This window comes from Cheilinus undulatus, linkage group 17, assembly GCF_018320785.1.
Source record: "Cheilinus undulatus linkage group 17, ASM1832078v1, whole genome shotgun sequence".
NCBI classification, from domain to species: Eukaryota; Metazoa; Chordata; class Actinopteri; order Labriformes; family Labridae; genus Cheilinus; species Cheilinus undulatus.
This window is the reverse complement of record NC_054881.1, coordinates 4834103-4850688: the sequence shown is the minus strand read 5'-3', so window position 1 is coordinate 4850688 and position 16586 is coordinate 4834103. Positions and strand designations below refer to the sequence as shown.

The 16586-nt window shown below is 41.0% G+C and overlaps 1 protein-coding gene across 2 annotated transcripts; it reads left to right on the top strand.

Annotated features, from left to right (window-relative positions):
• The first annotated feature begins 1181 nt into the window (after nt 1-1181).
• LOC121524916 (metal transporter CNNM3) lies at nt 1182-16261 on the top strand. 2 transcript variants are annotated; one of them, XM_041810502.1, is made up of 11 exons: nt 1182-2451; nt 5479-5813; nt 5884-6060; nt 6387-6544; nt 8250-8393; nt 8471-8629; nt 9091-9260; nt 10149-10245; nt 11744-11874; nt 12997-13123; nt 13753-15110. In XM_041810502.1, the coding sequence occupies exons 1-11, from the start codon at nt 1597-1599 to the stop codon at nt 13758-13760; spliced, it is 2361 nt and encodes a 786-aa protein (XP_041666436.1). In that variant the 5' UTR covers nt 1182-1596; the 3' UTR covers nt 13761-15110. The 2 variants fall into 2 exon arrangements, with proteins under 2 accessions (XP_041666436.1, XP_041666435.1); XM_041810501.1 differs by lacking the exon at nt 13753-15110 and adding an exon at nt 15952-16261 and having other exon boundaries at nt 1183-2451.
• Nucleotides 16262-16586: the final 325 nt, after the last annotated feature.

Here is a 16586-nt window from a genome sequence, read left to right as displayed (position 1 = left end):
ACTGAAATTTAGCCTGGTGTTTTGTAACACAATGTCCTGTCATACAAAGAACCTAATATAAAGATTTTTTTTATCACTTTACAGGGACTTTAAAATTACAGCAACAGCTTAACCTTGCAAAACAGATGGATACGCCTGTTTACTTGTTTTTTTCACTGGTGAATCCATCTTGCAAAGCTCCCATCTGAATCGTTTGGGCCCAGTTAGAAAGTGACAGGACCAATCAGCGACGAGGGGCAGTTCTTTCAGGTGCAGCAGAGTCGTGATGTAAACAAGCAGCAAGAGCTGGCATGGTTATGGAGGAAGAGATTAGCGTGGATGCTGCTAAAGCGCCAGTTTTATCAGAACTTGACATTTCTTTGTTGAAAGAAGAACAAAGAACAGCAGTGAGTTGTTTTCTTTTCAAAAACGACAGAAGTCGAGTACTTACATGTCTATAGTCGCCATGTTTTGCGTTTCTCCTCAGTAGCTGCGCACACGCAGCTCAATAGCAGCTACGTCACATGTTTTGTTGCTCTGATTGGCCCGTAAAGATGTGATAGACAGAACGTTCATCCAATCACACTCCGAGTTTTGTTCAAAGCCTCTGCCTTTTCTCAAAATTTCCTATTGAAGCTTTCCCAGATGGATGTGTGAAACACATCCATCTGGCGTGTCAGGTTAGCAACTGCTAGAAACACAATCAAAACTTATGATGACATGTAACACTACTATTCATCTTTAAAACTGGTGAGTTACATCATCTTATCATGCTTAGTTACCATTTTAGGGCCATTTGCGATCAAAAAGATGTAAAACTGCATTTTTCAAGTTCTGGAGGAAACAGGAAGTTTGAGATGCTCTGGGCCCCTGCTCATTGGTCAGATGTTGTGATGTCACTCTGTGATGTTGACTGATCTCACTGATTGGCTGAGAAAATTCAGGTTCTACTGTATTACACAGAGTTAGGGGGAGGTGAAGGAAGTCGACCGGTAACCATATTTGGTTCCTTGCCTCATAAAGGGTTAATGTATATATTTATAATCTGAGAGATTATGGCCTGATCTTTACAATAATAAACGATTTATCAGTTTATTCCTTAAGGTATTGCAAAGGTGTCTCTTTAAAAGTGAAAAACAAGGGACATCATGAAATTGAGCATATGTGCAAAAAAGTTAACTTACATCATTTAAAAACACATTTACGTACATTATTGTGAATAAATTTTATGTGAAGACCTCACGTATCATTACAAATCCCCTAGTGAAAACACACATTATTTACTTTGAGAGGACAGAGAAGTCACTATTTAGAAGTAATGTCCCAGCAGCATTTTTACAACCACTTGAGAGAATTTTAACCGTGTCACTGTTACACTAGAGTCCAGTATTCTTGTACTACTTCCCTCCCTGCCTGTGACTGATTTAATTCGGTGAACATTAGCTGTACTTGGAAAGGCTCACAGTGATGAATGACTTGTTTTCATGAAGTCTAACAAAGATGGGCGTGTGCTCCTTCATGTTTTCTCTTATTTTATTGGCTGTAAGCTCGCTCTGACTCTTATTCGTTGGTTTCAAAGGGGGGCGTTGTGATGAAAAACGAAAACTAATCCCCAAAATGAGGCGTTATCCCGGGTCTCTGCCGTTATGTTTCGATCCAAGATGGCGGCCACGTAGCCCAGTTGCAGTAGCCGTTTTTGTTTCGCCGTCAGCTCTGGTGGGCGGGGTCGCTGCGGAGCTCGAGTCACATGACCCGCGCAGAGCCAGGCTGACCAATTCCAATATGGTGGCCAGCTTGGCAGGTCTACGGTTCCTGTTGATGATATTGTTGTTCTGCGGGATCAGGTTCGGCGCCTGCAGCCAGGAAGCTCCGCTGGTTCTGGGGCTCGGACTGGAAGACCCGACCAGTCTGGTGTGCATGAAGGATCGGATCATCTCAGCGCCAGAAGGAGCCACGTTCAAGCTCCGTCTCTTCGGGACTGATCTGAATGAAAGCTGGCCGTGGGTGGCGTTCGCTGGCGAAGCGGCCGGGGATGCGTCCGACCCGTGCGGGAAGGAGTCCAACCGACAGGACTCTGCCTTCCAGGTGACGGGGGAGTTCACCGCGGATGAGAAGTACAGCGGGCTCATAACGGTCCGCGTCCAGCAGAGGAGCATCCCTGCGGGGGCAGCTGGCAGAGAGCAGACTGACCACCACCTGTGCGTGCGGAGCGGGGGGAGGTGGGCTCCTGCGGGCCCGTACAAGCTGCGGGTAGACACCAACAAGGGTGTCCCCGCAGACCACGTCCCTCCGTGGGGTCTGGCCGTGCTGATCGTGCTGCTGCTGCTGGTGTGCGGGCTGCTGAGGACCGTGAACCTGAGCCTGCTGTGGCTGGACCCCGTGGAGCTCTACGTCCTGCACAGCTGCGGTTCCGAGGAGGAGAAACGAGCCGCCAAGCGCCTGGAGCCCATCAGGAGGAGGGGCAACTTCCTGGTAAAACTGACAACAACTCTACTATCTCGATCACACAGTCTAATACTGTTTTAAAACAATCTATAGTTGTGAAAAGTGCCACAACTTTCTGAAAATTTCAGTCATATTTACAACCAGAACCTCACAAATCTGAGTCCCAGGGCCTACTCAAGTAAGCTATCAAGTTTTATTTGGAATGGTTTTAAAGTTGGGCTGCACTGTGGTGCAGTGGTGAGTGCTGTTGTCTCACAGTCAGAAAGTTCCCAGTTCAAATGCCAGCCACATGGAGCCTTTGGAGTTTGCATGTTCTCCTGGATTCTCGCAAGCTCTCCCAGAGTCCTGAAACATGCAACTTGTGTTATAGAGACTCTAAATTGTCCCTAAAAGTGGGTTTTAGGGATGCATGATATTTGATTTTCGCTGTTATTTGATATGCTGATATTTAGAAATTAATTGAAGCAGATACTTATATTTAGATGTAGTTCAGACCTTAAATTTTAGTCCTTAAAATACACAATTTAAAGTTTGAGGATGAAGGAATAAACAATTTTTAGTCCTTAAAACACTCCTTACAGATGAATCAAGGAAAAGACTTCAGCTGACGTAGGTCTGTTGGTCCAACGTAAAACTTCACTTACATATTTGTTCATGCTGCCATTATTTACAGCTGACTTTTTTAGCCAAATTATTGGCTGTAAATATGGGAATTAACCAAATGTTTTATATCTGCTGCTACTAATATCATGCTGATAACCAGAGGTGGAAAACTGTTGATTGTACTCAAGTAAAAGTACAGTTATTCTAGTTAAAATTTACTTAAGTAGAAGTAGTGGTCTGTTAATAGACTCAAGTAAAAGTAAAAAGTATCAAATCTAAAGTATAAGTACTGAGTAGCTACCGTTAAGTTTTACGGTGAAATACGATCTTTCCTTTTTGGCAAGAACAACAAGAGAACAGATCTCCAAAAGGTAAAGTCACAACTCTATAATCATGTAAACTACACAGCAAATTCCCAGGGTTAATTAAACTTAAAGTTAAATTTAAAACATTAAAACAGTCTGTGTTGATCCATACTACATGTAGTCAAACTACACTTTTGAAAGTGTTCTGTATCTTACAAGGTGACAGCGCCGTTGTACCTATATGATCTGTGGCAAGGTGCAACCTCATTGCAAGGCAATGCATGCTGATGAAGAATACATACTCCTTAATCAACACTTAAAGTCACGGGTGGGACCCTGAACTTAGTGGGTAACTCCACTCATGGTGCAAATGTTCATCTCACATCTAAAACAACAACATTATCTGGTGGATTAGGAAACATGAGGAGAGATGACTGTACGAGAGACGACATCCAAACACAACTAAATACTTATAAAACATCTAAACATCCTGGACAAAGGCATGACAGAGAGTAACATTCTCGCTATGTGCTATTTAGTTCTATTCAGTTTTATACCACTGATTTTTTTGTTTTGTTTTTATTTTGCAAAAATGCTTTGTGTTAGTTTAGATTTTATTAGTTTTAGAGTCAGTTTTAGTGTTTCTTTGGCAATGTGAAAAACCTGTCAGGGGCAAGACCCAAAAGGGCTCTTCACTTTAATATTCAATTTTAATGTTGGTGTACAACTCAAGACCTAACATTTCCACTGTGCGAAGTTTTCTTCAATCAAAACAGACGGTTTCATTCTCTCCAGACTGGGGTCAGTCCATCTGCTAGTGTCAAGACTAAAACTAAGGAGACTTGTCCCTAAGTCTATTTCATTTAAGTTAGTTTTGTTAGCACATTTTACAGCTTTAGTTTGTATTCCTTTTATTCTTAAAGCTTAGTTTTTATTTAGTTTCATTTCAGTTTAAATAATTTAGTTAGTTTTAGTTAACTATGACAACCTTGGTCTGGATGGGATATGTTGCTCTAAAACCTCTCTCTACTTTTCAGTATTGATTGTTCCTTTCCAGATGTGTAAGCTGCCCACGCTATAGGGTTGGGAAATTGCTGCTGCAATTTAGAAATTGCAGAGGATGCAGTATTTCTTTAACCTCACATTTTTGTCAAAATAACACTTTACACCTTTTATTTGCAGTAGAAATGTTATTCATTACATATCATGCATTCATTCAAGTGCCATTTTTATAGAACAGCCTACAAAAAATCCTACTTTTTTCATTTTTGTATGTTTTTCTTATTAAATATGAGAATGACATAAAAATTATAGCTCCCTTAAATACAACAATTCATACCCAATTTGCAAAATGAATCAAAATCATCACAATTGGATATTTTTTCAAAATTGTTCTGCCCTTTTTTAATCCATTATTGTGTTGGTTGTAATGTAGATATATATCAAATATATCAAATCACAATACTGGAGGAAAACATCACAATTAGATTATTGTCCTAAATCATCCACCATAGGCAGTAATGCAACCCCATACCATCAGAGGTGCAGGCTTTGGAACTGAGCCAGGAGAACAAGCTGGATGATTCATGTGACCACAGAACAGTTTTCCATTTTGCCTCAGTCCATTTTAAATGAGTTTTGGCACAGAAAAGATGGCAGCATTTCTTGCTTGTGTTCATCTCTAGGTACTGTCCCTACTTTTTTGAGATGTGTTGCTGCAATCAAATTCAAAATGGACTAACTTTTTTAATGAAATGCTAAAATGTCTCAGTTTCAACATCTCATATGTTGTTTATATTTTATTTTGGATAAATCATGGGCTTATGAGATTAGACAATCATTGCATTCTGCTCTTATTTACTTTTTACACAGTGTCCCAATTTTTTTGGAATCGGGGTTGCATAATTCAGTCTCTTTTTCACACCTTTAGTTGTAGAAAATAGTCCACACATCTGTTTCAGAAAGGTTTATAACATGTGATGGAGCAGAATGAGTCCATAGGAAATTTCAAAATAAAATCCTCTCCATTGTGAGTTTAAAATGTTGGTATGATGACAGCTCTACTTCCTGGAGAGTTCATTTAAAGCTCCAGATTAAAAAAAGGTTGTGATGTTTTGATGTTAAGGTGTATTTTTCTCCATCTCAGACATGCTCGCTGCTGTTCCTGTGCGCCGTGGGACACTCGGTCCTTGGGGTCCTCCTGTACCGGGCCCTCGGCTCCATCATCTCCGCCGTCTTCACCAGCGGCATCCTCATCTTCTTGCTGGCCGAGCTGGCTCCTCATATCCTCTGCTCTGGGTATGGCTTCCAGATGGCCCCGGGTCTGACCTGGCTGGCCCAGGTTTGCATGGTGCTCACCTGCCCCCTGTCCTGCCCTCTGGGGCTGATCCTGGACTTGGGCCTGGGGAGGGACATCAGCACGTGTGGGATCAGAGAGAGGGCGATGGAGATGATCAGAACGAGTGTCAATGACCCCTACAGGTAATGAAAACACTCAGAGATCCCCTCCTCTATCAGCTACCTTTGTGTGATTGTTGTTTTTCTTGTGCAGTGAGTTTGTGAAGGAGGAGTTCAGCCGCGGGATGCTGCGCACTAAGACGGTGGAGGACATCCTGACCCCGCTGAAAGACTGCTTCATGCTGCCTAGCTCTGCCGTGCTCGACTTCTCCACCATGTCTGAGATCATGCAGAGCGGATACACACGGGTGCCCATCTATGAGGAGGAGAGGTGGGAGCTTAGACATGGATTAGTCCTCTCTTCGATAATAAGACAGCTCTGTTATAGACAAAACAGGCACAACAGCGAGCATCAATCAGTGGATATTTAAAGGACCATTGCAAATAACAACAGTGCTAATGTTTTGATCAGTAACGCCTTTATTAGGTACACCAGTTCAACTGTTTATGAGCATAAACATCTAATAAGCCAGCAGTCATTGGATTTAGGCATGCAGACATGGCCAAACTTGCAAAAATCCAAACTGAGCATCAGAATATAGAAGAAAGGTGCTTCTGTTGGTCTCCTATTATTCACCTGAGTTTAATTTTTCTCAGGTCAAACATCATTGAAATCCTCTACGTGAAGGACTTGGCTCTGGTAGACCCTGAAGACTGCACCCCCATGACCACCATCACCAAATTCTACAACCACCCACTGCACTTTGTTTTCAACGACACCAAACTGGACGCCATGCTGGAGGAGTTCAAGAAAGGTGGGATTTTAAACTCACAAAAACTCTTGATGAATACTGTCAGCTACCGTGATGTAAAAAAGTATATACTTCCTTGCTGATTCCTGATATTTTTGCATATTTATTACATTTAAAATGTTTCGGATCATCAAACCATTTTGATGATTTTATCAGGCCCTGTGTGAAAAAGTAATTCCCCCCCTGAACCTAATAACTTGTTGTTCCACCCTTGGCAGCAACAATTGAAATCAAGCGTTTGTGATAACTGGTGATGAGTCTTTCTCATCGCTGTGGAGGAATTTTGGCCCACTCTTCTTCACAGAATTGTTTAAACTCAGCCATATTGGAGGGTTTTCCAGCATGAACTGCCCATTTAAGGTCACACCACAGCATCTCAATTGGATTTAGGTCCAAACTTTGACTTGGCCTCTCCAGAGCCTTAATTTTGTTTAATTTGAGCCATTCAGAGTTGGACTTGCTGGTATGTTTCAGGTCTTTTTCCTGCTGCAGAACCAAAGAGCGCTTGAGATTGAGGGCATGAACTGATGGCCGGATGTTGGCCTTCGGGATTTTCTGGTAGACAGCAGAATTCATTGTTCCATCAGTCACAGCAAGTGGTCCAGGTCCTGAAGCGGCAAAGCAGCCCCAGACCATCACACTGCCACCACCTTGTTTGACTGTTGACATGATGTTCTTTTTTATCAAATGCTGTGATATTTTTACTCCAGATGTAACTTTGGTCTCGTCAGTCCACAGAATATTTCTCCAAAAGTCTTGGGGGTCATCAAGATGTTTCTTGACAAATGTGAGACGAGCATTTTGTGTTCTTTTTTGTCTGCAGTGGTTTGGCCTTGGAACTCTCTCATGATGCCATTTTTACCCAGTGTCTTTCTTATGGTTGAGTCATGAACTCTGACCTTAACTAAGGCCAGTGAGGCCTGCAGTTCTTTGGATGTGGTTCTGGGTTTTTCTGTGACCTCCTGGATGAGTTGTCATTGAACTCTTGGAGTTGTTTTGGTTGGCTGACCAGTCCTGGGAAGGTTCACCACTGTTCCCAGTTTTCTCCATTTGTGGATAATGGCTCTGACTGTGGTTCGCTGGAGTCCTATAGCCTTGGAAATGGCTTTGTAACCTTTTCCAGGTTGATAGATTTCAATCACTTTGTTTCTCATTTGTTCTTGAATTTCCTTTCGAGAATCTTGTAGCCTACTGCACTTGGTTCAACAACTTTGGTGGTAATCAGGCCAGTGAAACTGAACCCGACTTTCCAAGAACTGTGAGTAATCACAGTTAACTCGTGATTTAGCAAGGGGGGCAATTACTTTTTCATATAGGGCCAGAAAGGTTTGGATTTTTTCCCCCTTAATAAATAAAATTATCATTTAGAAACTGCATTTTCTATTTTCTTAGGTTGTCTTTGTGAGATGTTAAAATTGGTTTGATGATCCGAAACATTTAAGTGTGATAAATATGCAAAATTATCAGGTATCAGAAAGGGGGAAAATACTCTCTCACGGCACTGTAGTTCTGGTGATGTTATCTTGTTTGCACACAGTGATTGTGTTTTTTGAGGGCGATGCAAAACTGGTAGCAGAAAGTACCTCAAAAGGTTGACTGAAACCAGCAGACATGCTTGAAATAACCCGGCCTATAAATGAAAAATCAAACTCTTCAAGGTTACAGTAACAGATGGCTCCTTTTTTTTTTATCTTTGTCCTTTAACCAGGAAACTCTCACATGGCGATCGTTCAGAAAGTGAACAACGAGGGGGAGGGGGATCCGTTCTACGAGGTGCTGGGATTGGTCACCTTAGAGGACGTCATTGAGGAGATCATCAAATCAGAAATCCTGGATGAATCTGACGGCTACTGTGAGTGTCTGTGCGTGTGGTTTTAATGGTCATATTTTTATAATTACAATAATGAGAATTTATCTTCTCCCTGCAAGTGGACCGGAAAGTGAAGCGTCCCCTCCCTCCTCTGGAGATCCCTCTAGAGCCTCGCAGCGTCCACGAGGAGTTTTCTCTCTTCAAACCTCCAGAGGGAGAACCCAAGATCCAAACGTCACCACAACTCCTGCTGGCTACTCACCGCTTCCTGTCCAGAGGTCTGTGTGTGTTTTATCAGTCAGGATTTGTTATAAACCTCAGCTCAGTCATAGTTTAACACCTCACATGTAATCATTACGGTCACTGTTATACATTAGAATCCAGATGAAGAGTAGAGATTCAAAGCTGAGGGGACTGGCTTTATTATTCAGCAACTTTAAGCTGTTTTGTCTTTTTGGTACTCGCAGATACTGAGTACAAATATGAGTATTTAGTGGTGCATAGTTGGCTTCTTTTCTGCTTTAGTCATCCTCATTTATGTTAAAATATCCCCAAACTGCAGACCATATGCCTTAAAATGACACAGATCCAGATCTGCATTAGTATTTAGGCTTGGTATAGACACCTCTACCAGTATCACTGCATCTCTAATTTTAGTTGACTGTCTTTGCCCTTTAGTCTGACATCCCTGTGACCTCACACCCCCTTCATCATATCCTGTATCTGTCTATGTCTGCAGAGGTGGAGCACTTCAGCCCTGCTCGAGTCTCAGAGAAGGTCTTGTTCCACTTGCTCCGTCACCCCAGCGTCAACCAGGAAGTTCACTTTGACCCAAACAACCGTCTGAGCGCGGGTCACTACCTTTACACCAGAAACCACCCGGTGGATTATTTCATCCTGCTGCTGCAGGTCCGTCATCCTCATCACTCTCTTCTAGAGGAAGGAAGATGCCTTTATTTGTTTATCAGCATGTAGGCTTTGTTGCGTCCATCTGGAGTGCAGCCGGGGCAGTGTATTCAAAACTTCTAGCCTTGTCTCTGGTTAGGATTTGAAGAAATGCACATGATAGGACAGAATAAGAGTCATTAAAGGCCAACTCTTGCAGCAGACATAGAAGAGCAGCAGACATAGAAGAGCAACGACAATTCTAACCACAAACATGCATTATAACTCACAGTAAAGCAGGCATAAAAATGCAGGTTAGTGACAATGACTAAAAATGACAATTAAGATCAGCAGGTGAAAGAACTTCCACTGGACAATGGCATAGTAGACATCCGTACAACAACCCCAGTTTATTATTGTGGCTTTTTTTTATTCTGACATTTATTTAAAGCATATAAGGGGCCCTTTTAATTCTCCTCAGATGAGAATGAACATTCATCTTTGGTGCCCCCTAGTGGCTAGTGGGGCCCTATGCATTTGCATAGTCCACATATAGCAAGAAACAGCCCTGCTGAGCATAGCCAGACTTTCTTTGGTGAAGCAGGCTCGATGAGGCTTTAGCTGTCAGAGATATTTGTTGGCACAAGGCTAACTTTCTCTCTTAGTTCAGGCTTTTTTGTCTGATTCTTTCGGGCTAAAACGATGACAAACGTTCGGTCTAGATGACAGCATTTGTATGGCCTTACTACAGGCAGCAACCACAATAAGACATGCCCTGTTAGAACAACATAATCCAGAAAGTGTTCAACTAATTAATATATGTGACATAGGAGTAGTTATTTTACATTCCAGCGCCAAAATTCTACATAATGTCCCTTTAAAGCCTCTGTGCTTTCTCTGTCTTGTCTCCAGGGCCGTGTGGAGGTTGAGATCGGCAAAGAGGGGCTGAAGTTTGAGAATGGGGCGTTTACGTACTACGGAGTGTCTGCTCTGACGCTGCCATCCTCAGGTGAGATTTAGAACTTCAGGGAGACACCTGAAGAAGAGATTTACTGTCTGAACAACCTGCTTTTCCTCTTACTTTAAACAAAAGTCAACATAAGATGGGGTTTGATGCTCAGTTTTGGGGTAAAAAGTGCTTTTATTAGATTAGTTTGGTTCACTGTTGTTGAAGTGCGTATATATTTGAAAACAGTCCCTCTTTGGAGGTTGTAGTGCAGCTAGAGCTATCACATATAATTACTAAATAACTGAGTAAGGATGTGGGCTAAAAGAGGACTGAAAATGACCCAAAACTCTGGAGTAGATTACCAGAGTTTTGGGTTGGAGCTTCTTACATCTTGGTCTTTTTTTTTTATTGTATCTTATCTTTTATTTTTTTAAATGTTTTTTTTATTTTATTATAACTTTTAAATCCCATATTTTAATTTTTGTTCCGATGCTTTTAACATCATGTTTAAATATGTTAGAAATGTCTAATGAAAATACCTTTGCAAGAGCTACAATCAAGGTGATGAAAAGTGACGAAAATGGGTTAAAGTAGCAATAAAAATAAGTTAAGGTGGCAACAAATGGTCAAAAAGCAGCAAAGAAGTGGCAAAATATGGGTGAAAATGGGCAAAATAGGCATAAAAAATGGCAAAAATAGATAGAAAAAAAGTTACAGGTGGCTAAAATTGGCAAAAAACAGCAAAAAAATGGTAAAAAAAAAAAAAGTGAAAAGTGACTTAAATGGGCAAAAAACAGCAAAAGTGACAAAAAGGGGAAAATGGTGGCATTCAATGGCAAAAGGCAGCTAAAATGAGTAAGGAATGGCAAAATATGGGAAATTGCAAATAGCAAAAAGCAGGATAAAAGAGGCAAAAACTGGGAAAAAAATTAAAGAAAAGGACTAGAAAGACGATAAAAGTTGCAAAAATGGTCCAAAAGTGGCAAAAAAGAACTGGCAAAATGGGCTTAAACAGCAGAAAAATGGATTAAAAGTTGCAAAAAAATGAAAAAAGAGGAACAAAATTGCAAATATGGGCAATGGAAATAAACAGACAAAAATTAGAGCCAGCTGCACACGAGTGGGAAACAAACTGATTAAAGTAGCTTTCAATGGAAATTTCTGAGGCCAAAGTTGACCTTTTTTTTAAGGTTTTCTGGGTGAAAAATAATTTAAATGAAGACATAGAAGAGCCACAAATCATCACAAAAGAGCCACGTGTTAAGTATCACTGCTTTATACTGATAAAGTAAACCTTACATTAATTTTACAATCAAATGAAAAAAAGAATTCCGCGTTAACACTTCAGCTTATAAGCTGTGTTAAACATCAATAGAGTTATGAATCTAAGATCAGTATTTTGTAGGATATTCCAGTTGGATTTGATCATTTAAAATGCAGAAATGTTAGTGAATGGAATGTTTATTTATCTGAAAGTTAACTCACGCTGTCATGAGTTTGTGGTTTCTGAGTAGCAGCTGTAGTGCTGTCATGGTGCTGACCGTGTTTGTGTTTACAGTGCATCAGTCTCCGGTGTCGACCCAGCGCCACTCTCCCAGGGATCCCTTTGAGTTGGCAGAAGCTACAAGCCCGTCCAGCTATTGTCCCGACTACACCGTCCGAGCGCTCACCGACCTGCAGCTCATACGGGTGTGTTTGTGTGTGTGTTTCTGGATGAAGGCGGGGTGAGCTGATGTGAAAACTCAGCAGGAAATGATCAAACACTCTTGTTGTGTGACATGATCAGCACTGCGTCCTGGAAGCCCCGCCCCCTACAGTGTTTTCATGCATCTGTCTAGTCTGACACACCAACCTGATACCAAAAACATGTGACCTCATGATAGGAGCGCATTTGTTCCCTATCTTTATACCATCATTTACTGGAGTGGCACCATACAATTCCCCATGCCCACTATTTTTTTCTCTATAGGGAAATTCTGTTTACATACAGCATAGCTAGGCTAGCTGGGTTATATTTTTGACATGTTATCACATTTTAACTCCCTATTGTCCTCTTTTTGTTATATAATAGAGCCTTGCATGGGATTCTTTTCTTTATCCTGCTGGAGTTTCCTCCCTGAAAGAAGGAGAAAACAACCCCAACACTCACATCCTCGTCTTGCATAATGGCGCCACACAGATAAAAAAGCAGCTGGGAGTCTCAGACTTTTTACACTTCTGGTTATGGCTTAGTAATAGAAATATCAAAGTAATATTTGCCAACCATATTTCCACATCATTTATCATTATTTATTTTAAAGTCACAGGTGAAATGGTTTCCTGATCTCTAGAAAGTTTGTGGTCAAAAAAGTGCAGCACACTTCCATCAGCTCACACGAACAGTGGACTGAGATTACTCTATTTATGCTGTTACCTTCCTCATCATTTGAGGCTTAATGCAATAACACAAATATACATGGAAAGGGGTGTTTGTTCCCCAAATACCTGCATAATGGCTCAGCATCTCTGCACCTCGGCGTGGATGTGCAACAATAGCTTTACAACACAGTAAGGTGAGCATTAAAGCGGTGCCTTTTGACTTATTTACAAAGGTTTAGAGCGTGCACAATATTATGGAGCTGTAACAAAGCATCACACTGTTTGGCTGCTTGCAGACAGACATATATTCTAACAGTCTAAGCAGCACCGGCAACTACAACCTACAGATAACAGCAAATAAAGCTGATTTCTAACAGTAGCACACAGACTTCAGCAGCAGCCTGTCTTTAAATTTGTGTTTGTGTGACACAGTCTTTTGTTTGTGTTTTCCAGGTGACACGTCTGCAGTATCTGAACGCTCTGATGGCGTCGCGGGTGGATCAGAGTCCCGATCCTCCTGAGATTAAGATCCTTCCCAACAGTCAGACCAAGCTGCTCAACGACAGAAACACCACACAAGGTAGCTTAGCTCAAAACGCTGTGTGACCTCCCGCGGATCTACAAACTCACTTTTCTTACTGATGCTAACCCAAACTAAAAACTCTTGTAGTGTTTTTTCTGAATGTACTTCCTGTTTGCCTTCAGCTCAACTAAAATAATTCTCTCTTTCTCTTTTCTTTTCCTTCCTTGCGTGCCTCCACGTCTTCTCTGGCCCGTCCAGAGTTCCCTGTAAACTTTTCATTCTTTGATACCATTGAGAACTACTGTTAGTACTGTTTTTTTTTTTTCTGCATGAGGTAAAACAAACAGCCTGTCTGTGGCATGGCAGACAGACACCAAGGACAAAGACGGTTTACCAAACACAAACCTGTCCCTCAAATAATGTCCCTCTCCTGTTCCTTTTTAGACCTGGACTGTTTTAACCTTCACCTTGTAAATCATGGCATCCCTTTGGGTGCATTTTAGACTTATTCCTGTGTGTTTGTGTGTATTTGTGTGTGTATTTATGAGAATTTTCTTACCTGTTCTCCTTCACCCTGTCATTCCCTGACTCTAAAATCATCCCAGCTCCTACAGACCTAATCTATCCTGTCCTCTTTTAGCCTAAACCTTATTTTATGAAACATATCAAGGTTTTTGTGTTATTAGAACCATAATGAGGGATGAAGTGTGACCCCAGGCGTCCATATTGGAGACTCTCAGGCAGGAGAAGAGGTGAAGATGCTGTCTAAAGAGGAAAAAATGCATGTAGGTGCTCTTAAAACAGTAAGGCTAGTTATTTAAAGTATAACCACTAATTGAACCACACAGTGATGACTTGTTGGATAGATATTTGTATCTCTCAAATGTATATTAAACAAAAAACTCACCAGATATTCTAGATATCTGCATTTTGAGTAAATTTGAGCTTATAAACTCACCAGGAGATGTTTTAGTCCGCACTGGTAGTGTGTGAAGTCACTTAGCGATAGCACTCCTCACCGTTGCTATGCAGTAACCAGTTTTTGATTGTCATTTGTGTTTACTCTTTATCATAATGGCATCCCAACATGCTAATATAATGTTTCTAAATGGGTTAATTCATCATTGACAGTCTGCTTGGTTAACTCCTCTGCAAACAGCGAGTAAACCACTATAACCCTGCCATCTTACACCGTTCTCTTCTGCGTTCAATCTTCCGACTGGAAGTTTGGGAGCCACCTAAAGCCAAATGCGGAAGTGATGCTTGCATTGAGGCCAAAGCATTATGTGCAAACAAAGGGAGTTTATCATTTTTATATACTTATTTGCTACCTTTACCTGTCTTAATGTTCAATAAAATAGGAACAAAGGGAGTTCCTCCAAAAAAATGCTAAAGTGGGCTTTTACTTTGAAAAGCGAAAACCGGAAGCGTTTTTGTACTGCGTTTATCTTCACCTGCAACATTTTGAACCGTGTGGAAACAGAAAGCTTCATAAATAGTAATAGTTTAAGAGCAACTCTATTAACCAGATGCATTTTAGCTCATAGCCTTCATCTGGTTCATCAAGAAACGGGTTTCAAACATTCTATCGATGTGGACGTAAATATTTGCTACAAGGTAAATATGGCTCTGTATTTATCATTTTACTGTCTAGTTTGACCGATAACCACTCGTGGTGCAAGTTAAAAACAGATGAGACCTCAAATCTCAAATTTCTCCGTGCATGAGAGGAGAAGCATCTTTACAGCGTGTGAGATGCTGCCCTAACAATGGCTGCCAGTCTGAAGCAGCGGTTACTGCGTAGCAACGGCTAAGTGACGGCACACTACCAGTGCGAACCAAAACATGGCGGCCTCCTGGTGAGTGTTTAAGCTCAAAGTACTTAAAATGCAGACATCTAGTGATGTGTTTAGTTCTGTATACCTAATAGATATACAAATATCTATTCAATAAGGTGAATTTGTCTGATCCTGCAGGGTTCCTTTAAAAAAAGACCTAGCATACATTCAAAAGGTAACTGCAACTTAGGTTGAGCCAGTACTGCACATGGAAATGCACACATATCTTAAGAACTGGTGTGACTTTCAACTCCAGATGTTAATAGCATAGGAATAGCTGTGAGTAGGGGTGTAACGGTTCACAGAGGTCACGGTTAGGACTAAAGGAGTCTGACCAGGCTATTCAGTGAAAATGCCATATCATATATATGTCACACATAAAAAGAGAACAAAATCCACCTTTACAGCTACGTGTATGTCCAATATTGAGTATTTTTTATTGATTATTCAGGATCTGCATCAACAGCATCAAATGTCACACACCATATTTTTATCATGTAATAAAAAATCTTGATGAAGATATTGAAAGAGCATCTTTTTAAGTTGTGAGACTCAAAATCCTGAAAGTTTAATTATAAAAATATGTTTTTCACATGGGAAAAATAGGATAAAAACATAGGTCATTACAGCAAATGATTTTTAGTTTTCTTTAGACACAGTGTTGATTTTTAGGGCTTTTATGCCTTTACTTGAAGAGGTTAGGATGGTTGATAGTGTGGGGAATCAGGATAAGAGTGCAGGGAGTGACATGTAAATTTGAATCTACTGCCTGCTTGGAAATGTTGCATTACCACTAGACCATCTCTGTATATGTAGGTAACATCAAAGTCAGCATACTTGTAATGGTGCCAGACTGTAAACAAGTCTAGTGACCTAGATGGACTTCCTCTTCCTCTCCTGCTTCTTCTGCCCTCCCTCCTCATTTTCTCAGCAGCTGCTGATCCTTCCTCTGTCCCTTTAACATCTCATTGTGAGCCTGTACGTGTGATTGTGTACCATCTTACCCTCACTTATCCCCGCTCTCCTCTCATTGGTCGGGTCCCACAGGTGGCAGTAAAGCCCCGGAGAGCTCCACTGAAGAGGAGGCTCATGGGTAGTGCGGCTCTATCTGCCTGTTGTTGCTCCACTCAAGTACAAATTTGATGTTTTATTGTTTTATTGATGAATCTTCTATGGCTGGATCGTAGTTTTTTGGACAAAACTGGAGTGAGAGTGATTTTATTTGTTTGTTATTTTGATCTCATCTCCATCCCTCATTCCTCCATGTCCTTTTCATTCAGATGATTATTTTATGTTGTTTTATACACTATGGACTCTCTGTGTATATATTATATATATAAAAATGCTTTTTATTTTATTTGGGGCGATGCCTTTCTTCCAAGTTAAACTCTGCATTGCCATTCCTCATTTTGCCTGTCTGGGTGCCAAAGCTGCACATGTATGTGTGCGTTTCTGTCTGTGTCTGTGTCTGTGTCAGGAAGCATCCGTCCCTTTGGGATACGAAAAACACAAAAGCTGGCCAAAATAAAAGGTTTGCACATTAAATATGAGCCCTAAATAAAGAATGAAGCTGTTTTAGAAGCTGTAAGCTACATACTCAATTTTATACCTTCACATATCTTTCATATAGTAAGGTTTTAACAACAAAAAGGATATAATGACCATAATCTGAGATTTCCCGC